The sequence below is a fragment of the Cyprinodon tularosa genome, unplaced genomic scaffold (genome assembly GCF_016077235.1).
Source record: "Cyprinodon tularosa strain WSP-4 unplaced genomic scaffold, ASM1607723v1 ctg60, whole genome shotgun sequence".
In the NCBI taxonomy this organism is placed as follows: Eukaryota; Metazoa; Chordata; class Actinopteri; order Cyprinodontiformes; family Cyprinodontidae; genus Cyprinodon; species Cyprinodon tularosa.
This window is the reverse complement of record NW_024039341.1, coordinates 1,461,668-1,486,789: the sequence shown is the minus strand read 5'-3', so window position 1 is coordinate 1,486,789 and position 25,122 is coordinate 1,461,668. Positions and strand designations below refer to the sequence as shown.

Genomic DNA, 25,122 nt, shown 5'->3' with positions numbered 1-25,122 from the left:
GGAAGTGGTGGGATAAACTTGTTTGAATGGCTAACATTGCTGCAGGGTCATAATTTCCTTTATCTATTTGCAGTCTCTTCAGAGAAGTGTTGCTTTTCAGAGCTGAGCACCCACAAACTCAATGAAACCTTGATGCTTCAAAAGTTCAGACCAGCAAAAGGAGATACTTCAGAGTTATCCCTTTTTAGTGGAAAGTTACCATTTTTTGGTCACTTGATTAGCCCTTACTAATGGAGCCCACACTCATCCATCAGTGACATTTTGAAGAACAAGATTGATATCCAGCAATTCAGGAAAGATATAATATTGTGTGGCAGAACACATAATTTTGGGACTTGAACAATTAAATCCCTTAGATGATATGTTACTATAAATTGTGTTGAAAAAAGTTTATAAGTTAAAAAGGTTAGAAGTTAAGTGGGAACATTAAATAGCTATTTGAAAAGTAAAAAAAAATTAAGGTTAACTTTAAAAGTGAAAAATGTAAATCACTGTATCAGGAAAAATGATCTAAGATTAATTATGTTTTAACAAAATAATGAATTTCTTTTACTGAGAATAGTTCATGAATTTCTTATAGAACTTTTTTTTGAACATATTAGGATAAGTGACCACTTCGTCAACCTTGATTTTTGTAGTTAAAATATACATTTTTAAATGTTGCAAAAGTAATAGGGTCTTGTCCTGTCCTCCAATAAAACTCTTTGCTTAAAATTTAGATTTTCATACCAGGTTTAAGTTTGTAAATTACATAGAAAACAAGAAGTAAACAAAGCTCTAATTTTTTTGTTGAAATGTAGAGTTTAAAACTCTACAGTTACTTTTTCATTTATAAATGTTTTTCATCTGAAAGTATTTGGAAAACCTAATGGGTTCGACAAATTATTGGGGTCCTAGATCACAGCTGTCTCTTTTTAGTTAGTGCAGTTTTGGGGTCACTTGTTTGGAAAATAGTACCACTTTAGCATTTTTAACATTTTTCAAATCTAATATTTTAATAAGACAGCACAGTACAGATTACTTGTAAAACTTGTAAATATTCATCATCTTAAATGTGTTCATATTTTTAATAACTGAACCAAAAATCTACATTCGTGAAAAAAAAAATCCTCATTTATTCTTCCAGTTTATATATTTTAAGCATAGACCGTTATGGTTCTCCCCTTTTGGACTAATTATTTGAGTTTCTTTTTGAGTTTTCAATTATCTGTGTGATTGTGTTTTGTTGACCTTTGGTTTCTTTTGCATTTCGTTTAATATGTAAGCTGTGTTGCATTTTTTTAACTACTCCCTGTTCCCCCTTATGCCGTTTTCCCAACTAGTTACTTCTATCCACACCTGCTCCCTGACAGCTATTTACACCATTCTTTGTTCTGTCCCCCATCTATCTATCTATCTATCTATCTATCTATCTATCTATCTATCTATCTATCTATCTATCTATCTATCTATCTATCTATCTATCTATCTATCTATCTATCTATCTATCTATCTATCTATCTATCTATCTATCTATCTATCTATCTATCTATCTATCTATCTATCTATCTATCTATCTATCTATCTATCTATCTATCTATCTATCTATCTATCTATCTATCTATCTATCTATCTATCTATCTATCTATCTATCTATCTATCTATCTATCTCTCTGTCTGTCTGTCTGTCTGTCTGTCTGTCTGTCTGTCTGTCTGTCTGTCTGTCTGTCTGTCTGTCTGTCTGTCTGTCTGTCTGTCTGTCTGTCTGTCTGTCTATACACATACTTTTTCTGCAGTTCATCATTGCTGGTTTCCAGTTGTGACCAACAAGTGTGTTTTCCTGTGGTTTTTGGTTTCCTGTATTTTGTTCTTGGATTTAGTTTCTGTTGCCTTTTTTAATTTCATTAAACCTGCAAGAACTAATCTCTGCCTCACTCACCTCTGCATTTGGGTCCTCAACCAAACTCCACCCAACCCTGACATGGACATCACCTTCACATAGCTAGAGCGCCTAAGTCTGTGCATTCTGTATTGTAAACAGCATTAAGCTGTCCTCTGTTGTATGGAAGCCCATTTCTGCCACAAAATAAATGGTATCTAATTATTATGAGATAATATATCTCATTATAATGAGATAGTATCTCAAAATATTGAAATAGTATCTTATTATAATGAGATAGTTACTCAGAATAACGAGATATTATCTCATTATAATGAGATAACTTGAGTGGTCCCTATGGTTTGAGATATGCTCAATTTCATAGAAAGAAATAGATATTGATAATATTATTGACCAATACTTGAGAAATGGATTTACTAATCTTGAAGTTTTGTGAGTTTTGGAAGAAACACATAATGTTAAATGAAATCTCTGCACGCTGGAGAGAAGAGTGCAAAAGAAGTGCCTTTGGCGTAGAAAACATAAGACAGATGTTGCAGAAGTGGCCTCTTTTATTGAGCAACAACTACAAGGATCTGGGAGACAGCAGGTGGGTGCACCAGAAATGTTGGATGGCTGGTATAGTCACAGACAGAGAAACGGTACGTCTTTTGATGCACCTATTGGATCCCAATGGGGTTGACCTGCATGCACAAAATGACCTCGATGGGTACGACAAATTAAAGCCTCATGGGATATGTACTAACAGATGTATAGAGAAAAATGATCTGGCTAGAAGCATATAAGACTAATAGTGACCCTCACATTATTGCTGGCTATTTCATGACAATGTGATGGAGTATAATGGATTTCCACATAATTTACGAATGGATCATGGCACAGAGAACGCTTATGTGGCTGTGATGCAAAGATTTTTGCACAACACAGAGAATGAAGATAGTTTTGACTCTGTTATTCTGGGTCCGAGTACAGGAAATCAAAGGATACAGCGATGGTGGTGCATTTGAAGAAGTGAATGTGCCCAGTTTTGGATGGACCATTTCAAATAGCTTAAAGCTGATGGCTAATTTGTTGACAGCCTTCTGGACAAATCACTGATCCAGTTTTGCTTCCTACAAACAATACAGGTAATAGGAAATTACTTCTTGCTTTAAGCACACACATTTGATATAAGTTACAAATAACACAAAAGCATGATTTTTTTTCCTAACAACTTTTTTATTTTTTTCCATCTTTTTAATCAAACGTGTAGCTGGATGAAGTTTTCCATGCATGCAAGAATGACCATGGAATTATGTCAAATAATCCTCTGGCTACTCATTGTCATCCCACATTAATGCATTGTGTTCCCAATCTGTATGGGGTTCCAGAATGATCATCTCATTATATTGGGATACTATCTCAATATAATGAGAAAGTATGTCACTACTTTGAGTTACTATCTCATTATTTTGAGATAGTATCTCAATATAATGAGAGCATTTATTTATTTTTTATTTTTTTTAACAGAGTGACGTTAACAGGCTCCCATAGGTTTCAATACTGTTGCTATCTGCTGTTGAATTCAGTTAACTGCAATAGCAATCAAAATTAAACTTAGTGGTGTACCATTAAGTCTCACCATGATCCTAAACTGGAAGAAATAGGTATTAGAGACTAATGGATGGTTTATCTAAATGAGAAGTCATTTTTGCAACAAAAAAGGGAAAAAAAAGAGACATAAAAGTTAACCTTATATTAGCATTAATTGAAGAACAGTTTGTTATAAAGATATAAATTATACTCAAAACATATTAACTTCTGGTTCAAGAGTGCTAAAATGCCTTAAGCTTAAATGTACAGTAAGCTTAGCTATTAAAACACAGAAAAAATGCATCAAACCAAAACCCAAAATGTTAATTTGTTGACATAGTACTGTCAACCCCTTACCAATCCTTCTGCACCTGGAAAACTTTCATTAAACATGAAGGATTTCCAGTTGCCAGTGATGTTAATATATTTTGTAGAGCTGTAATGTTTCATCATGAGTGTATTTCAAAATCAACATACTTAACGTATTAAATGAAAATACATCAGCACAACATATTTTGGCTTTGATTGGCTACGTAGATGTCAGAATATTCTGAGTGGCATATGACACATTTTTATTCCAATCTGTGGTTAAATTTACACAATACTATTATTCTTTGTTTTAAAGGTATAGAGGACGATCTTGTCCCGTTAGCTACATTTTTCTGCGCATGCATACTTTGAGGCGTATATCTCTAAAAACTATTTTATTTACATTAATCGTTATATACGATCAGAGATGGGAAGTAACGAAGTACAAATACTTCGTTACTGTACTCAAGTAAATTTTTCTGATATTTTTACTTTACTTTACTACTTATTTTTATGGTGACTTTTTACTTCCAGTCCTTACATTTTTACACAAATATCTGTACTTTCTACTCCTTACATTTTAAAAAATTGGCTCGTTACTTTAGTTTTGAATCATTTCAATGGAGTTACCATTATTATTTTTCACGTCATCATTACCAAATTCTGTTGGGAGCTGGAGAAAATCCCATCTTTCTCCAGCAGAGTCCGCCATGGATCCTCTGAGGGAGCCTCCTGCACAGGTGCAGCCCATCAAGACCATCAGAGGATCCACTACTTAAGCTGTCTTCAGACCTTACCTCAACGTCGCAGTGTTGTTCCAGTTGGTCAGCGCTAAAGCCTTGCTCCTTGTGAATCTCCATGACCTTGAATCCAGATAGGATTCTAACTTCTCTCTCTGTGTTCCCAGGAAACCCGAGTCTCCTCTGTGAAAGCTCTTGGAGAGCTAACCTGCCGAGCCGACCCTCTGAGCCAAACCCTGAAGACTTTCTGAGAAATCCCAAGCAGCTCAGGACTAGAGCTGGAAGAACCAAACTAAGGTCTGTTCAAGCTAGACGTGAGACGCTGAAGCAGCTACGGACTCTGCTGATAAACTCTTCTCCAGAACCAACAGAAACTCCCCCAAGGAGAATTACTCAAGAACCCTCAAGGTACTATCTGAGCTCACTTGTAAACCAAACCCTGCCAGCAGTTCATAACAGCTCTGTCTCTCACGCAGACTCCAGTGAAACCAGGACCCAGGCCCGAACCAGATCCCAGTTCATATAGTGTTGTGCTTAATAAACTGTTGAACTTTTATCCTCGTGTCCGCCTTGTGGTGTTCTGCATAACTGGGTCTCCATTTGAGAACCCATCATGACAGAACACTGCGGCCAAACACAAGGCCCAGCAGATCACCTCACCCGTCGTTTGGAGGAACAGGATGCCCAACTTCAGGGGCAAACCCAAACGCTCCGTGAGTTATACCATTTAGTTGGGACTCATAACCAAATGCTACAGAGTTGTGCTAATTTCCTGAATAGCGCTAATGCTGCATCTATACAGCAACCATTTCCGGGTCCAGTCCCTCCCCCGAGGTCACAACCTGTGACGTCATCAGAATTTCGTCCTAGTCTACCTGAGCGGTTCTCCGGTAACATGAAAGATTGCAAAGGATTTTTATTTCAGTGCCGGTTGATCTTCCAGAATTCTCCAGGCTGTTTTTCTACAGATCACAAGAAAATAACGTTCGTTCTTTCTCAATTAACAGGAAGAGCCTTGGAATGGGCTCAGGCAAGGTTTGCCTCTGACGACAGTTTAAATTACCCTTTTTCTGATTTCATCACTGAATTTACCCAGGTTTTTAACCAAGAAACTGACCAAACTATTGATTCCAGAGCTCTTTTCAGCCTCAAACAGGGAAATTCATCTGTGGCAGATTTTTCGATTAACTTCCGGGTTAAGGCGGCAGCTTCCGGATGGAATCAAAGCGCCTTAAAGGGAGCATTCTTCATGGCATTAAATGAACAGATTAAAGATGAACTAGCAACCCTCGACGAACCTGCTTCCCTCGAAGATTTAATCCGCCTCTCCATCAGACTTGATAATAGGATTCGAGCCAGAAACAGTTCTAAGAAGCAGAATAATTTCTCTCCTGCCTCTCTTAACGTGACTGTGTGTTCTCCTTCTACAGAGCAGATGCCCACTCAGAGGTCTAAGCCCCAGTCTCTTTCTTTGCCTGTTCAAGCCTCTCATTCGGGAGAAAGGGACTCCGAACCCATGCAGGTGGGACACACTAGGCTCACTCCTGAGGAGAGACAGAGGCGGTTCCTAAGTAAACTATGTTTCTACTGCGGTGAGAGTGGACACTTTATCGCCTCCTGCCCGGCAAGATCAAAAGCCGGGGCCCGCCAGTGGATCTGAGGAGTCTGGCGGGCCAATTAAACTCAACAAAATCTCCTCGTTTGATGCTTCCAGCCACCCTGTTCTGTGATAACCAGAGTCTTTCCTTTTCCGCCTTCATCGACTCAGGCTGTGCGTGTAATTTAATAGACTCTAACCTCGTCCAGCAACTTCACATAAAGACCGTTCCCCTCTCCCAGCCTCTCAGTGTTTCAGCCATCGACGGAAAAAGACTCCACCGTGTAACCCATCAAACCCAGCCCCTCGAGCTACTTCTATCAGGTAACCACCGAGAGACAATAACCTTCTTTGTTTTTCCCTCTGCATGTTCCCCATTGGTCCTCGGGTTTGAGTGGTTGGAGAAGCATAATCCTCACATTAATTGGACTAAACGTCTCCTGGAATCATGGTCCACTACGTGCCACGAAACATGCCTTCGTTCAGCTGCCCCTATGGTGGGGTCTCCTAGTGGTGGGGGGGAGATGGACTCTCCTGACCTTTCTTCAGTTCCCTCTGAGTATCACGACTTAGCCCCTGTCTTCAGTAAGGTCAGTGCTACGTCCCTACCTCCACACAGACCATATGATTGCGCCATTGAGCTTTTACCTGGCGCTCCTCTTCCTAGCAGCAGACTGTATAACATTTCCAAGCCTGAAAGAGAAACTATGGAGAAATACATCAATGAATCATTAGCTGCTGGAATTATTCGTCCTTCTTCCTCTCCGCTGGGTGCAGGGTTCTTCTTCGTGGGCAAGAAGGATGGTTCCCTGAGGCCATGCATTGATTATCGGGGTTTAAACCAGATCACAATTAAAAATAAATACCCATTGCCTCTTCTTGCTTCTGCTTTTGAACCTGTGCAGGGAGCTACAGTGTTTACTAAGTTGGACTTAAGAAACGCTTATCATCTCCTGAGGATACGAGAGGGCGATGAATGGAAGACTGCCTTTAAGACTCCTTTGGGTCAATTCGAATATCTGGTAATGCCCTTTGGTTTAACCAATGCTCCTGCCTGTTTTCAGGCCCTAGTAAACGATGTTCTCAGAGATTTCCTCAACGTGTTTGTTTTTGTGTACATTGATGACATTCTCATTTATTCCAAGGACCTCAATGAACACAAGAGACATGTTCGCCTTGTCTTACAGAGACTACTGGAGAATAAGCTGTTCGTGAAAGCCGAGAAGTGCGAATTCCATCAACCGTCAGTCACCTTTTTGGGGTTTGTGCTCGAGGGCGGTCAGGTAAAACCTTCTGAGGATAAGATCAAAGCTGTTTTAGACTGGCCAGTCCCTGAGAACCGAAAACAGCTACAGAGGTTTCTAGGATTCGCTAACTTCTATCGACGTTTCATAAGAAACTACAGTCAAACCGCCCTTCCATTAACCTCTCTCACCTCAATCAAACGAACTTTTCAGTGGACCCCTGAGGCTCAAGCAGCATTTGAAAAACTAAAATCATTGTTTTCCAGAGCTCCTGTTCTCATCCAACCTGATCCAGCAAAACAGTTCATCCTAGAGGTGGATGCTTCTGACTCCGGAGTTGGAGCAGTTCTCTCCCAGAGGCTCGATTCTGATCAAAAGATACACCCCTGTGCTTTCTTCTCCCGTAGGCTTTCCTCAGCTGAACAGAATTATGACGTGGGCGACCGTGAGCTCCTGGCAATTAAGCTGGCGTTGGAGGAATGGAGGCATTGGCTGGAGGGAGCTGAGCATCCAGTTCTTGTGTGGACAGACCACAAGAATCTGGCTCACATCCAGTCAACTAAACAGGCAAATCCTCGCCAATCCAGGTGGTCAATCTTCTTCTCACGTTTCAACCTTATCATTTCCTACAGACCCGGATCCAAGAACGTGAAGCCCGATTCTCTCTCTCGTCTCTACTCTGTGGATCATCCTGAGACACCTGAACCCATCCTCCCAGCTTCATGTACCATTGGAGTGGTCAACTGGGAGATATCGGACCTCATCAACTCGGCCCTAGCCACTGAACCAGACCCAGGTACCGGTCCTCCTAACCGCACATATGTTCCATCCTCAGTCAGGTCCCGTCTCATCCAGTGGATGCACGCCGCCAAATTCACCGCTCATCCAGGTGTGAGTAGGACTATAGCTCTCATCTCCAGGCGCTTCTGGTGGCCCAAACTCCACAGAGACGTTAAGGAGTATGTGTTGGCTTGCCCCACCTGTGCCCGCAACAAAGCCTCACACCAACCTCCTTCTGGCCTGCTTCAACCACTACCTGTTCCCTCGCGTCCATGGTCCCATATTGCTATAGATTTTGTCACCGGCCTCCCAGTCTCCCGAGGTATGTCCACTATTCTAACCATTGTTGATCGTTTCTCGAAGTCCTGCCATCTGGTTCCCCTCAGGAAACTTCCCACGGCCTTCCAGACTGCTCAGCTATTAATAAAACATGTTTTCCGGCTTCATGGCATCCCCCAGGAGATCCTATCGGACAGAGGTCCACAATTCATCTCGCAGGTATGGAAGGCCTTCTGTTCTGCTCTCGGCTGCAAACCATCTCTCACTTCAGGTTACCATCCTCAATCAAACGGCCAGACAGAACGCATGAACCAGCAACTGGAATCCACCCTCCGCTGTCTCACTTCCAACAACCCTGTGGATTGGAGTCAATACCTCCCGTGGATAGAATATGCCCATAACTCTCTCCGTTCTGCATCCACTGGACAGTCCCCGTTCCAGGTCAGTCTCGGTTACCAACCACCTCTTTTCCCTGCAGATGAGAGAGAGATATCGGTGCTGTCCGTTAACCATCACATCCGTCGCTGCCAGAGGATATGGAGGGAAACAATCGCTACACTCAACCAGTCAACCGTGTCAGTCAAGCGTTTCGCTGACGCTAAGAGACGCCCCGCCCCTGAGTATTCTGTGGGCCAAGAAGTTTGGCTCTCCACTCGAGACATCCCCCTCAAGGGCTGTTTCCTCGAGCCCTCTGTGCCCACCGTCCGACTCCCCACCACCCGCTCTGGAGGTCGATGGCCATCCGGCCTTCACGGTGCGCCGCATCGTAGACTCCCGTCGACGAGGTCGCGGATGGCAGTACCTCGTCGACTGGGAGGGCTACGGGCCTGAAGATCGTCAGTGGGTCCCAGGCTCGTACATCCTCGATCCTACACTCATAGAGGAGTACGAGCGTTCCTGTCCGTCCACTTCCTCCGGACCGCCAAGGGGCGGTCGTTGAGGGGGGGTACTGTTGGGAGCTGGAGAAAATCCCATCTTTCTCCAGCAGAGTCCGCCATGGATCCTCTGAGGGAGCCTCCTGCACAGGTGCAGCCCATCAAGACCATCAGAGGATCCACTACTTAAGCTGTCTTCAGACCTTACCTCAACGCCGCAGTGTTGTTCCAGTTGGTCAGCGCTAAAGCCTTGCTCCTTGTGAATCTCCATGACCTTGAATCCAGATAGGATTCTAACTTCTCTCTCTGTGTTCCCAGGAAACCCGAGTCTCCTCTGTGAAAGCTCTTGGAGAGCTAACCTGCCGAGCCGACCCTCTGAGCCAAACCCTGAAGACTTTCTGAGAAATCCCAAGCAGCTCTGGACTAGAGCTGGAACAACCAAACTAAGGTCTGTTCAAGCTAGACGTGAGACGCTGAAGCAGCTACGGACTCTGCTGATAAACTCTTCTCCAGAACCAACAGAAACTCCCCCAAGGAGAATTACTCAAGAACCCTCAAGGTACTATCTGAGCTCACTTGTAAACCAAACCCTGCCAGCAGTTCATAACAGCTCTGTCTCTCACGCAGACTCCAGTGAAACCAGGACCCAGGCCCGAACCAGATCCCAGTTCATATAGTGTTGTGCTTAATAAACTGTTGAACTTTTATCCTCGTGTCCGCCTTGTGGTGTTCTGCATAACTGGGTCTCCATTTGAGAACCCATCATGACAAATTCAATCTAATTGGATGGGAATCTACGTTGCATTTGACGCACCACTACAAGATGAATCGACAGATTCGGCGGTATTCATTGGCGGCAAATCATTGCAGCTTGGTGGCGGTGGCGTTAGCATAGTAGCATGGACGACGAGATGATTGAAAATGAACACAACGGAGATCTAGTCCTATTGGCAGACATCCATTTAAAATGTAGGCAACGGCATGAAAAAAGTGGTTTCTACTTTTACTTTTATACTTTAAGTAAATTTACAAGCCTGTACTTTGTTACTTTTACTTGAGTAAAGAAGTTTACTCAGTACTTCCACTTTTACCAGAGTATTTTTTAACACAAGTATCAATAACATTGGAAGGTATGTGTTTCCATCTTTGCTGGAAGCTAATATCAAATTATTTTGACTGATTCTACAAGAACAGCAACAATACAGAGTTAAACAGGATAACCAGGAAATTTAAATCAGTTTATCTTTTAGGCATTGCTTTGGACATTGAAATAAATTATATACAAAAATAATACTTAAAGGTATAGTGGACAATCCTCTCCTACATGCCAGTTTTGGTGGCATGCTCGTTTCTCACTGCGTATACTAACTTCTAGTGTTTTTGTATCAAGTGAGCTTCGGTTTCTGCCATTCATTGTGTCTCTATTACTCTCACTGCATGCGGTTGATGATTAAAATATGCTCTGGGACTTGCTGTTGCCACAGCAACACATTAGGTCCAAATGCTCTTCCTGATGCAACCGTGAATACGCCACTTCATTTCCGTCAAAGACTGTAAACTTGTCACCATGGAGACATTCAATACAACCAGAATATATTTAGGCGATGCTTTCTAGCATTGGCAGAAGAGAAGGTACAGATGTGCAGTTATCCTGAAACTAACTGCTATTTCTTAGCTTAATTCCAGATAGTTCATTATAACTTTAATAAAGAAACAAAATATCAAACTTTAGTAACCCAAACCAACAGAAGACAGGAACATTAAAATTACAAATAGATAAATAAATCTATCTTCATTCTAATTGTAGTTGTTTTCATCTTATTCTTATCCAGAGATGGTTACTATTTCTATGTGATTTAAACAGATTTTCTTTCATGGGAGACATGCTCTTTAACTTTCTTTGCATCTATAACAGTGAATTTAGTTCAAATATCGGTGATTCTTGTAGACACGTCATCGTCGTTGGACAATCACGTCATACTCTGGCGATGTATCAAGTTTTTGCAGAGACACATAAGTTGGATCAACTTCAGCGGGTTTTATCTTTCTTCTTGAGTTCCTTCAAAGAAAGATTTTGTCAAAAATGTACAACCTATATTTTTGGACAGTAAATATACAACAAGACTTACCAAAGGACCAAAATTTGGATCATACACAAAACATTTACACCAAGTGAAACACCAGCAACGACCCAGGGAAGCGCTCCATAGGCAGAATCACAATGATTCACAGGGTTAACTGTAAAATTACAGAAACACTGGTGAATTGAAATGAATTGCAATTAAGAATATCAAGATTTAAACTGCACTTTAAAAAAAGACAATTTATCTATTGTATTTTATTTCTGAAAATGTTATAAGAAGTTATTTTAACATAGACTTCTTCTGTCAGTTAATGTTTCTGATATGTTGCTGTACAAATGTAGCGTCCAGTTCCTTCTGCAGTTACGTTAATGCTGGAAAAAGAGAAATGTCCACTTCTTTTTCTCTTGTAGCTAGATTAATATGCTGTTATCCTCTGTCCTTAAAATACAGTCCTGAAGATCCAGGGACATTGTCCAAAATCAGCTCAGACTATCTTGATCCCTGTGGTTCTATGATACAGTATATGATAGGTTTTCTAATATCTGGGGACATAGTTTGTTCAATAAGATAACATTTATGTGGCTAAATAAAGTTTAAGAGGTAATTTGTGTTGAATTCAAATTTACCCAATTGCATAACATTTCCTTAGGAACATTGTGTGACACAACAGTTCTACAAACATTTCACTGTTACATTAACTTCCTCCTTCAGGGATGTTCAGATGTTTTGCTGTGCTGAAATCAAGTCCAGCCTCCTCTGATTCGCCCTGATGCTACTAGGAAATGTTTAATATTTAACATGCTTTAAATGTTGACTTTATCAAAACATCTAAATTTGAGTAAAAGTAAGTAAGTTAAGGTTATTTATATAGCACTTTTTACAGACATTTATGTCACCAAGTGCTTCACAAACTTGCAGAATTAAAAGATAAAACAGAACAAAACATCATAATAAAATAATAATAGTCATAAGAAAATGGTTGATGCACTGGAGTTGTTAAAAAGCTTTGCAATAGAAATAGGTTTTGAGCTTGCTCTTAAAAGCATCCACAGAATCAAAGGGGTAAAAGGTCACTCAAATAATCATCAGGAGCTTTTGCCACCACCTCGGCCTTATCAGGGTTGAACTGCAGGAAGTAAGCGCCAATCCAATTTTTGAATCTCAGTTGTCATACATTCTATTATGATATGTTTTCTTTGTGAGTGAATGTGCTCAATGTAAAACTCCTCATGTAGCATAGTTTTAGCTGTACTTTGTAAATATATGGAGAAAAAAAGTCTATAATGTATAAGCTATGAAATTATATTTGGCTATCCTATTATAAATCAAAGCATTTGAAAAAGGGAAAGATTACTTTATTTGAGAAAGTAATGTTATCTGCAGCTGTAATTTGAGGAAACACTTCATGTCCCAGTTATTTTTATTTGATCCTCTTCTGTGAGATGAATACTATAAATTACTTGACATTCAAGCACCAATATAAATAGGTGCATTTTCTGGGCAAATGTTTCAAGATGTAATTATAAAAATCTTTAATAAGATTTTTTGAATAAGGTACTTACAGTTTACATTAAGTGTTGCAGTCTCCTCTGTGGTTTTTCCTCCTATGAAACTGACCTTACAGGTTATATCGGTGTTGTGGTTTTCAACTGAAGGTTTAAAGGTCAGAGTTGAGCTGTGACTCTGTGCGACAGCAGTCAGATTCTCAGTTGTTGAAGCAGTAATGTTTCCTGGGATGTGAGAGCTGTTCTCTGCTTTTCTTCTCCACATCCAAGTGAATTTAGGAGGAGACCCAGAGCAGAAACCAGGAGCAGTGCAGGTCAGAGTGACCTGCTGTCCATCAGTCAGAGGAGGAATCTTTAATTCTGCCTTTTGGTTAAGATCTGATGGAAACACAGTTCATTGTTGAAATCCTCCAAAAAATGCATACTGCATGCAAAAGCTATGCATCTTATTTGCAAAAATCTAGCATTGCTTTGATAGATAATTATTCTGTGAAAGTCTAATAATATATTGTCAAACATTAGAGCATTCTTATAGCTTAGTAGCTTCACACATAAGAGGAGGTGCACCCAAAGAGAGATGCCATGTTGTGTCGGCATTTTGGAGCCGAAAGAGGACAAACTTGTGGGCCTTACTGTACATGTTTTACCTTAATCTAAAAATGTCTTGTTGGTTGCCGAATAGTTAAAAACAAGCAAAAACAACTGTAAATCTTTCTACTTCACTTTCTGTTGCAATGGAGGAACATCCATACTTTATTTTGAGAAGAAGAAACAAATCAAAAAAGAAAAAGTAGGAGTGGACTTTAAAACGGACACTGTGGTTGCAGACTTTCCGCTGGACAGGTGAGGTAATTCAACATAACAGTGAAGTTTATTTTGTCCTTATGTTAGAAACAAGTTAGAGACAGCTAGTTCGTTAGCATACACTGAATGAGCTCTTATGTTACAGTTGTTAGCTGCTGTTAAGATGTCATTCAATGGCTTTCTAAAGGCCTTGCATGCCTAAAGGGGAGGCAAGTCTGTCATTTGTAATTCATTCAGAGCACTATTAGATGCAGATAAATCTTACATAATAAATCTGACTGGAAAGATTTAATAATTGTGTTGTGCCATATGCCATGATCATGGTTTTGGACATTGGGAACCAGTGTCCATATTTTATCTTGACATGATGACCAGAGAAGAGGGCGCAGAGTTGGTGAATAACAGCTGGGGGACCTCTGCGGCCCCCCCCTTTCAGCCAAAGCAGTCAGAGGCAAGTCACATGACAACCCACAGAGGTGTGACTTCCCAGCCCCCTCTCTGTGAGGACAACAAAACCACAGAGGACACAGGATTCTTTCTCTCTTTGCCTCCTCTACCTTGCCCACGAAGCTGGGATCCACTGCGGCAGGATCTTCAGCAAGAATGGAGATCTGGGCTCAATAGGACCCAGATCTTCAGAATCATCAAAGATAAGTCATCATGGACCTTTCAGAACCAAACTGCTGCAAAGCAGACCTTTTGCAACACATTTCTCTCGAGTTTCAGAACTTATAGAGCCAGACTGAATGAGAAGCCTGCCTTGATGAGCCACTGAAACAAAGAGGACCCTTGCTGTGTGCCACTAAGACATAGAGAGTCTGCCTTGCTGTTGGCCTGACTGCTGAGCTGTTACTGGATTAAACTCGAGCCTTCCAAATGGAAATGGACAAAAAGGTTTGCAGGACCGGCATGATTACTGACAGAACAAACAATATGTCTTTTGATGATGTTGATCATTTCATGTGTTTACTGATAAGTAACAACAAAGCTAACAGGATAGACCACATGCTACGCAATGCTACAGGAATATGTTGTGAGCTATTGTTGAAGTTTGGACATGCTTCCTTTCACTAAGGGTTTAAACACTGATATAACATTAGTGTTCATGTGTTCCTCATATGCTCATTACAAGTCGATTACCAGGTATTACCAAGAGTCATGTAGTGGAATCCTGAAGTCTGTAGTGGAATCCTGAATAATTTGACTAAAGGTTTTTGGGTCTTGAATAAGCAAATGATTTAATAAATCATTAGTTGGCCAAATAAAGTTTTATACACCTCATGGATTTGCATTGTGAATTGGTCTGAAAACATTCCAATTTCTTTAAATTAGTAAAAAGCGAATTTGATCATATCCCAAATTCTTCCAGATAAACTTTGGTTTCAAACACAGAATCAATCTTAAACTGTAATATGCTTTTCAACCATCTTCCCCTTCCTCTTTGTACATAGTAGTTTAGATTAGTTGAGTTTCACTAGTCTTTAGTGAAGAGTTTTAAACTGAAACATGTTTGACTTGAAGCTGAATGATTTTTGTTAATAAACTCTTATATTCTGAACAGAAGTTGAGGTGAATTTATTCCATGTATATGCAGAATTAACTGTTTGACCATGATTGTTGCTCGAATCACCTCTTTCATTTATTGTTCTAACACACAACTAGTGTTCATACACAAAATATATAACAAATAATATCTGATTAAATAAGATATTTACCACCCCTACCGGGGAGGGCAATAGACATCTTCAAGTATCAGAAATGTAAATACCCAGCTGGCTGGGAATTTAATTGAATATAAATCCACAACATTAATGTGGCATCCAACCCAGATGAGCATTGAACATAAAATCACAACAACTGTAGATGTTTTTTATATTAAAAAACAAAAGGAAAGGTTAGTTCCGACAATTATCTACAATTACAAATATCTAGAGGTAAAAAAAAATATCAACAATAACGTTTTTCTTTACATCTAGACATCTGATCATGCAAACCTGTGCTGTTTCTTACCTGTTACAGAGAGTAGTAGTTTTGCAACAGTAAATGTAAATTTATCTTTTTCTCCTTCTCCTTCAACTCTGAGCTGATAATATCCAGAATCAGACACTCTGAGATCATTTATTATGATGCTGCAGTTCTTCTGAGTCACATCAGGTTCCAGCAGTGATACTCGACCTTTGAACCCAGACTGAACGTTTGAACTCCTCTTGTTAGAATTAAAGACAGTGTCAGAAACTCTACATATTTCCTTGTGGTATTCACATTTATACCAAATAATGTATTTGGGTTCAAAGCGAGATGTGAAAGAGCATGGTATCACAGCACAGAGTCCAGCCTCTGCTGTTATGTTTTCAAAATTAACACAGTAACCTAGATGTTGACAGTATTGTTCTCCCCATCCTAATGCACCTGTTGATAAACAAGAAAAGTACTAAGTTAGTGAGCTTTTAAAAAGCTCTTTTTTCAGTCAATATCTACACAAAAAGGTGAATATATAATGTTATTGTTGTTAGAGAGGTGGCAGCCTAGTGGATAGGAATCCTGAGGTTCTGAGTTCGAGCCCCACTCCCACAGTCCGCCAGTCTGGCTCTCTGAGCAAGACCCTTAAAGCCACACTGGGCACCCTGTGATGGCAGCCCACTACTCCCCAAGAGAATAGGTTAAATGCAGAGGTAAATTTCTCCAATGTGAGATCAATAAAGTTCAGTTATTATTATTGTTAGGATCACTAAATACAAAAGCAAATGACACATTACCTTTGTTAGTAGAGAGAGAAACTGTTAACCAGATGAAAACCAACATCCTGATTTGATGTATGAAACATCCACTTCATTTCCAACAGGGAGGAAACTGGTGCAGAAGTCACCGAGAAATTCTGGATCAGAGCAATGTTCAGACCCGACATCATAAAATACAATACAAGATTTTCATCCTGTACACACATCATGAAAAATATAGACAGACCTGACTTTCAACTAGATGTGACTTTAGATTTTTTCAATTAAGACAAATATGACAAGAATTTATATGCTGCACAGTTTTGCTACTTTCTTAAGCTGAAGTCATAATTTTGCTTAATTCAACCAAAATATCCTGAGCTTCTTCATTTATTTTTTTTACCTACTAAGCTAAATTCTGTTTGGCAATCTGATGAGTGCTAAAACTAGAGTTATTAAAGATCTTAATTACCTTTTGGCTGTTCTCCTTTCTGCTCGTCTTCTGTGACTTTCTCTACTGAAGTCTAAACTGTTTCCTTCTCTGTATAGGATCTTCCTTTTTTATGCAATAAGGAATTTGTAACTTTTTAAAAAGACAATATTTTAAAAGAGCCTGAAAAGAGAAATAGGGGTATGGGGGGTTGGGGTGAAGAGTGAGCATCTTTTCAAAACAGAATTTTTTTCTTTATGCTCAAAGCATGGATAGGTTTTATTCTCCTTTCCTTTGTTGTTAGCGCTTTAAGAAAGGCAACAAGCTATACTATGAATATTATTTATAATGATCATTATTTACCATTATTGTATTGTAAATAATGATCATCCTTTCCTCAATTTTCTTAGCTTTGAATGTCATTTTTCTCTTATGGCCACCATCAAACTCCCTGTAGTACAAAAAATCTGCTCATTTTAATAGGTGCAATCAAATCATTTTGCACATGTTTACATTTACTCTGCTATATTTTGCAACCTGCCTACTTATTGCACATACAAAAAAATTAAAATAAATGCAATTTAGCGGGTCGCATTTGGAATCTTTAAAGATGCTCTGCATGGGCTGCTCTTCTCAAAAACTTGTTCATGTAACTTGTGAGGGTCAACTCCATTGCAGAGTGAGCCATATGAGCAAAAGCATTGCTTTACAGCAATTAGAGGCCCCTACACAAGAGCCAGCTAAGATAAAATCTGTGATCTGTGTTTGTGGTGTGGAGGCTGCAGCTCCTCGGACTGGAAGAAAGAAGAGTAGTGAGAACAGCAGAGAAGATCATCGGGGCTCCTCTTCCCTCCATAAAAGACATTTCATCCCAGCGCAGCTTGTACCGAGTCCGTAACATTATTAATGACCCCTCACACCCCCACCATGGACTGTTCTCCTTGCTGTCATCTACTGTAGGAAGAGGCTTTGCAGCATTCGATGCAGGTCCAGCAGATTCTGCAACAGTTTCTTCCCCACTGCCATTAGACTGTTGAAAAAAACTCTAAATTATGTCACCAACTCTGCATCACACCGACAACGCTAAACCAAATTACTGAATATTTGCACAATTTATATTAATGATTTGAACTTCCATATCAATGCCTTTTTTGGCACCATGTCTTTTCTCCCACGCCATTCACATTTAGTCACTGCTGAACTTTATGAAATGGAAATGTTCTGAAAGCTGTGCAAAAGAAATTTCATTTCGTATACGAAATGACAATAAAGGTTGTCTAAGACTAAGTCTTAAGGATCCACTCGATCCTTGCTAAGGAAAACAGAGTACTGTGTTGTTGCCAAGGTTTCCATTATCACAGAAAAATGTCAATAGATTTGGCGCTAGACAATTTAAATTAGGGCACAAGAGAGGACTGAAAAGTCAGTAAATATAGCGATAAAAGCACTAAGTTGGCAACACTGGATCTGGAAGTTGCATGTCTAGCGCTCTCCTTCTGGCTAAAAGTTACAGTGTTGTTATCATGTTATGTCTGCCCATAGTTTAAATATTAACTATAAACATTTAAAAATAAATTAACTTTGGAGGATAAGTATTTTTTTTTTTTTTTTTTTTTTTCTAGGAATGCAGTTTATTTCTCTGTTTAAACTCTTTGCTCTTCACGCGCATGATTATAGGAGGCATGGCTTTTAAAGAGAGGAAAAGCAGGAGAAAAAAAAGGTAATATTGCAAGATCTCCTGGCTCTCTCTTTGTTTTAGTGATGTTACACATTACAGCTTTAAGAAATCATGCTATCCTTGCAAAAAGGGAATTTTGCTAAAGTGTGGGGAAACACACTTCCTGAAATGTTGCTCAGAGCGGAAACAAGTTAAAAAGAGAAGCAAGGCAGAGGAACCTTAATGAACAAAAGTGATTGGGAAAAGAAAATCCGCATGTAGCAATATTTGATAAATATTGGATTACGTTCTTATAAATAACAATGTGATGACAATTAATTTCAGTATAATTTGCACAATTTTGAATAGGATACAGACTATGACAGAGATTGCACATACATTTGGCTGAGCTGTAGAAAATATTAGCCTTATTTAGCAGATATCTACGAAACGGGGTGAAAAGTGAGACTGGCCACTCCCCTGGATGAGATGAACTTACGGTAAAATCTGAGGAGAGAAAACCACATCCTGTATTACTTTATTTTAGAAATTTATATAGGAGGCAAGTTAGAATTTTTGCTTATTCCTTTTCTGCTTTTTCGATATTGCCTTGATGGCTACACTTTAAAAATGGAGAGTATGGCCTGAGGAATCATGTTTGCCCTCTTCTGGACAACAGTGCTTTTCTCTTTGAGGGGCTCTAACACCTATACAGGTAGGTTTTTTTTTTTTATTCTTAACTATTTAGTGCATTTGTCTGTGAAAATATTTGGCTTTTATATTAAGTCTATCTTTTTTTTCACTGATAAATGCTTTTCTCTGTGAAATTGATCCTGTTTATGTATTATCTATTATGTATTGTTAGAGAAAAATTTTTTTTTTTAAATGTATACAGAAAATGTAACATTATTGAAAAGAAAAATTACTAAAAATCCTTTGTTGTGTTTTTCCTTTATATTAACAGCTGAATCATCCTTGGGAAGACCATTCTGTATCAATGGATACTGCATTACTCTTAGTGAGGGAGTAATAACAGCCGAGGCTGGACTCTGTGTTGTGATACCATGTTCCTTCAGCACTGCTTCTGGGTTTACACCAAAAAATATTGTCTGGTTCAAATGTGAACCACAGAAAAGAAAATGTTCGGAATCTGATATAATATTTCACACAAACCGCAACAAAGTTCAACCAGAATACTTAGGACGGGTTGTGCTGTTGGATCCTGATGTGAGTCGGAGGAACTGTAGCATCTTAATCAATGACCTAACCTCATTTGATTCTGGATCATATCGGCTAAGAGTTAATGGTCTTTACAATGATAAACCAGACGGATTTGCACTCCCTCAAAGCACCACCATCTTTGTTAACGGTAAGAAATGTAACTAACAAATGTGACTTCAGTTATAAAACTCATGTTTAAATATATAATGTTTTTTGGCTTACTCGTAAGTTTTAAGATTTAATGTTTTAAAAGCTCCCAACTAACTATTATTGTTTATTGACGTCTGTGTGCAGATTGCAGAAACTGCATCAGTATCTAATTAACGCACAGTTATTGCCACATTGCAGGGTCCGCCAAAGGCAGAAGCAAACAAAGCGATTGCTTAAGGCCCCAGAGCAAAAGTACAATTGATTGTTTTTTTATATATATAATTATATCTATATGATTATAGCATCAAAACACATTTCTCATGATAGAATTGAGAATTTCTTTCATCAATATATATTTAATTATACATAAATTATTACTGGTACACAGATAAGAAATAACAGTTTAAACTATTCTGAGACAAACCTATTTTATTAAAATTTATTTGATCATAATTCATTCATTCATGTATTATATTTTATTTTTGCACATTGTTGCTGCAGCTGGGAAGAAACATAACACTTTTATTGTAAATAAACTACATTATTGCTTTTAGTGATAATCGATGCTACTAATAAGACAGGATTGCCATAGCTGCACTGAGTCTGTAGTAGGTGTGTCAGTGATTTGATCATTAGACTCTTGATTGAAGGATTTAATATCAGTTGTAGAAATATAGGACCCCAAATTAAAATTTTGCTTAGTGTCCAATTGAGACTTGAGACAATCCTTGTTATGTCATTGGGAAATTGTTTATCCTGTTAATCTCCCCTGGTTTTTGTTTATTGAACTATGTGTTCAGCAGATCTAAAGCAGAAGCCCACTGTGATAAATCTCCCACTGACTGAGGGACAACCGGCCACTTTCAGCTGCACTGCCCCTGGTTTCTGCTCCGGTTCTCCTCCGGATATCAGCTGGATTTGGGGAGAAACTGATACCAACGTCACAGCAAACAACACTGATTTTAAAACTGAGAATCTGACTGAAGTCACACAGAGACACAGCTCTACTCTGACCTTGAACCCATCAGCTAAACACCACAACAGCAATATAACCTGTAAGGTCAGCTTCAAAGATAGCATAACTACAGAGGAGACTGTGAATCTGAAAGTAAACTGTGAGTACTTCAATATTTGAAAAGATGTTGATTTTCTGGAATTTCTCATGTATGAATTGCAAGTAATATAAAGGCAAAAATATGTTTAACTTATGCTTATTCAAATATGTGTAAAACCTGATCTACAGTATTTAAAGTACTCCAAATGTTTGATCGTTCAAACTGAAGAAAGCTAATTATATGTGAAAAGTGTCCTACAGGGAGTTTCTTCTTTTAAATATTTGAAAACAATAATTGTACATGTCACACCCTGTGTGGCAAGGCATAGAATAACAATGTTTTAGATTCACACCCTGAATAATTTTTGTATAGTCTGTGGTGTTCACCACCAGGTGGCATATGAGAATTAGGCTGGGCTCTGATGTGTGTGTAAGGACATGTTGTATGCAGCTCCTGTGCCTAAATTAAGGCTTATTGCAGACAGTTGTCATTGAAGCTCTTCCGTCCTGTTCCCAACTCCTGTCTATTGATCTTTCATGAAGTCAACAGTAGGAATATGGAGGACCAAAACCGACATAATCAAGAATATATGCAGAAATAAAACACTTTATGCATAGGTTCTGGCTTGGAAATACAAATCTGAATCTATACAAAATTGGAAAAAAATAAATTAGGAAAAGTAATTTAGAGGTGTGTGATGCAGAAATATCTATCTAAACGATAGGTAGAAGATGAAGTCTTAAGACACCACCCCTCCTCATTTGCATATCGATGTAGAAATGCATACAAAATTATAATAAATAGACACATAAACAAATAAGTAAGTAAAAGGATGAATGAATAAATAAATGAATAAAAATAATTCTGAGAGAGGATTCATTTATTTTTGCATTTATTATTAATTATGTCAGTTTTGGTCCTTCATAAAGGGAACTCTGTCTTGGGTAGGAAAGGTGCTCATGACTGCTCTGCTGAATCTGGACAGCCTTCAGTTTGTCAGATTAAGACTACAGCCAGAAAAAAAACGGCCAAAATTTTTTTTGCAAACAACTGAAGCTCTCCATTATAAACTCCAAATTATATTAAGGTTTTAAGCTGTATAGATCACACAGAGTACATGAGGAGAAATAATGTATATTTTTTGAACCCCATGTGGTAAGCCTTGGCTCTATGGGTATCGATCCAGGTGGCCATAAATAAATAAAACATTACAGTATCAAAAGTACTTATTTCTAATCTTAAATCATCAGAGAATGGTGAACTACATTGTATAAGAATTATAGTCATATTCCCTGAGAGAAGTGGATGTGTTTTACATTCTCTCCAATAAATAGCTTGTCAGACATTATCATCGGACCTGCTGAGAGCAGTCTGGTTAAATATCATTACACCATTTTTATCTGTATTTTAGATGTGTCTTTCTTAAAGTAATGCACTATATGGCATTAAAAAAAAAACAACAAAATGAAAACATGAAACTCTAACCTCTCAAAACCCGTTTTAAAGTGTTTACAAATAATAACTCAGAATGCATGAAAATTACACTTGTAAAATGTTTGCCAATATACACATGTTAGACATTGTTGGAAAGTGCAGATTCTCCACAATTCAACCACCTAGTTCATTTTACGGACATAGCACGCACCAAAGCACAATTATAGCAGCATGTTGAAATGTAGCATGACAAAGCAGCCACAACAAGCAAGCATGTCCTTATAACTGCTGTTAAAAAAAGACCTGTTATTTTTGAGAACTAAAAAAAACAACAACTTTAAGTCATGTTTGAACTGATGCAGCTTGGCTTGATGCAGCTTGGGTGTTTTACTCACCCAATTTTCATGTATATATTCAGAAACTAGAAGGTTTTAGCTTTCAAATAATGTATCACACATGTAATTTGGGCATACAGTTCCTCAGTTATTTGCTTTTCCATTTGGGTATGTAAAATAGCGAATTTCCCAGAAGTTATGTGGATACTAAGAGGCTAAATGACTAAAATTATATAAAAATCCAAAACTGATTGAATTGAGCTCCTGGAAGGAGCCATTTCAGACTCATTTTAAAGACAGATTGGATACAGACAAGTTAATAACAGAAAGGATGTAAATGCATTTCATTCTCACAATTACTAACATTGTAAACGGTGAAGTTTAGTATGTTTTTTTATAATTTGGAAGAGAAAAAAATATTAGACATGTTATGGTTGGGCATGTGTAAATGAGCTGATGGAGCAGATCATGCTACTGATGCAGATCATGTACACAACTGCTAGCACACTGCTAGCCCTATTTGAACAGCACTTATCACCCTAAGGTTGCTAATAAAGCTGAAGAACCCTCTTGCTGTGTGTCTGCTTCAAACATAACACACTCCTGTCTATTCTCTAGAAAGGATAACCCTCTGTTTCCTTTTATTTGCACTTGATTATAGGGTAATATGGTCCCTGCTACCATTATAAATGTTATAGACCAAATATAAATGTTATATTTATTTTAGAAAATGGATAGTTTAAAGGCATTATTCTCTTCCATAGATAAAAGAAAACCTCAGATCACTGGATATACTACTGTGAAGACAGGAGATGCTCTGAATTTGAGCTGCAATGTTGATAGCTTCCCTCCATCACTTGTTGTATGGACTAAACATTCACCAAGTGGATTTTACTTCCTAAATGACACTGGATCAGCAACACTAGTCCTGTCAAATGTGACAGCTGAGGATTCTGGTCAATATGTCTGCACAGCGACTCACTTGGGCGTCACAGAGTCTGTATACACTGAAGTAAAGGTGACTTGTAAGTAAAGTTAAATATTGAGTTCTCATGGTCATTCTTTATTTAACACTCATGAATCATATGTTTTAAGGGTTTTCCAAGATCCTGGAGGGTTCTGGATGTGTGCTTCAGTCAGAGCTCCTAACCTGTGTTTGCATCAGTGAGGGGTTTCCTCCACCCACCATATCATGGCCACAGCTGAAGAACCATACCGAGTACTCTGTCCTTAACACAGTGTCAAACTACACTGTCAACACCACGCTCACCATATACAGTAAAACCTTCAATTATAGCAGTGTTGAATGCCACAGTAGCCATGAAAATGGAGAAGCAAAAGAAAAGCTCAAGGTCGAACAAGACTTCTCAGAAAAAGAAGGTAAATTTTTCCAGCTGAGGACTTCTGCTTCCTATGAAATCTTCTTCCACATTTTTAATTTCTACCTGTAACCATTGCAGCCACTTACAAACAACGATTCTATATGAATGATGATAGTTGAGCTTGAAACTGTTTTCTCTGTCTCTCGTTTTTTCCCTAAGCAGCCATTAAATCCAAAACAATTTTAGGAACAGTTCACTGGCTTGAAGTCACTGTTTCCTTCCTGATTGGGGTTCTGCTTTCAGCTGCCATTTGTTGTTTGGCTGCACGATGCAACAGGTACATTGTTGTACTTTAAAATAATTTTGGTGTTATGCATGTTTAAAAAATTTTTGTACATATTCAGATAAAGACCAATTTTTCGCCACATTTGGAGAAAATGGATGGATGGATGGATGGATGGATGGATGGATGGATGGATGGATGGATGGATGGATGGATGGATGGATGGATGGATGGATGGATGGATGGATGGATGGATGGATGTGGGTGTGCACATTTATAGAGATCAGAGTGAGGACCATTTTTCCAATTTGACCATCACAATGAGGACTAGTTGTAGTAAAGTGAGGACATTTTGCTGGTCCTCACACGTTTTTTTATCAATAGTTAGGTTTAGTAAGGCCAAGGTGTCAATTGGGAGAGGGTTAGAGTGAAGTAGGCATTGGTAATGGTTAGGTTTGGGTTTAATGTTAGGGTTAGGGCATAGAAAAGGTTGAAAATGACTGAAAATCTATGGAAGTCCATGGAAATCAACACATGGTCTTCACTACAAATCGCAGGAGAAACATTTGCTGGTGTGTGTGCATGCCATTCTTCATGAGACAAATGCTAAATCCATCTTCATCTTCTCACTTCAGTTATTCAGACAGGTTAATTTGTCTTCCCAGATTGTTGCTGCTTTAAAAACATATTTCTCCTCAGGAAACAACAGAAGAACTCTGAGAAACTGGAGGAAACAATGAAGATGATCTCTCAGGCAGATCCACTGGTATCTATCTTTGCAAATCTTAATTTAATAATGTCTTTTCAGTTAACGTAATCTGAAAATTAACTTAGGGGACTCATGAATCAG

At 38.7% G+C, this 25,122-nt stretch overlaps 2 protein-coding genes across 3 annotated transcripts in view; one reads left to right on the top strand and one right to left on the bottom strand.

Moving 5' to 3' along the window:
- Positions 1-10,396: 10,396 nt before the first annotated feature.
- LOC119797899 (myeloid cell surface antigen CD33-like) lies at positions 10,397-16,914 on the bottom strand. Of its 2 annotated transcripts, none has more exons than XM_038307159.1 (6): positions 16,858-16,914; positions 16,425-16,543; positions 15,679-16,077; positions 12,922-13,242; positions 11,405-11,513; positions 10,397-11,334 (listed from the first exon to the last, which is right to left on the bottom strand). In XM_038307159.1, exons 2-6 carry the CDS (start codon positions 16,468-16,470, stop codon positions 11,229-11,231), a joined length of 981 nt encoding a protein of 326 aa, XP_038163087.1. In that variant the 5' UTR covers positions 16,471-16,543; positions 16,858-16,914; the 3' UTR covers positions 10,397-11,228. The 2 variants fall into 2 exon arrangements, with proteins under 2 accessions (XP_038163087.1, XP_038163086.1); XM_038307158.1 differs by having other exon boundaries at positions 16,425-16,518; positions 16,858-16,908.
- Positions 16,915-18,962: 2,048 nt separating this feature from the next.
- Positions 18,963-25,122, top strand: part of LOC119797889 (hemicentin-1-like) — a 33,722-nt gene continuing 27,562 nt past the window's right edge. The window contains exons 1-7 of the mRNA XM_038307145.1: positions 18,963-19,187; positions 19,437-19,841; positions 20,647-20,958; positions 23,432-23,692; positions 23,763-24,047; positions 24,209-24,326; positions 24,972-25,038. Coding sequence (XP_038163073.1) covers positions 19,127-19,187; positions 19,437-19,841; positions 20,647-20,958; positions 23,432-23,692; positions 23,763-24,047; positions 24,209-24,326; positions 24,972-25,038 — 1,509 coding nt within the window. The 5' untranslated portion in view covers positions 18,963-19,126. The remainder of the gene's footprint in view (positions 19,188-19,436; positions 19,842-20,646; positions 20,959-23,431; positions 23,693-23,762; positions 24,048-24,208; positions 24,327-24,971; positions 25,039-25,122) is intronic.

Excerpts from the sequence above, each read along its gene's own strand:
- LOC119797899 (XM_038307159.1), bottom strand. The coding sequence starts at position 16,470 with ATGTTGGTTTTCATCTGGTTAACAGTTTCTCTCTCTACTAACAAAG. Across the intron at positions 13,243-15,678 it reads ACTACTACTCTCTGTAACAG|ATCTTAACCAAAAGGCAGAA; the intron begins GTAAGAAACAGC and ends TGTTTCCATCAG. Across the intron at positions 11,514-12,921 it reads TGCAACACTTAATGTAAACT|TTAACCCTGTGAATCATTGT; the intron begins GTAAGTACCTTA and ends GTAATTTTACAG.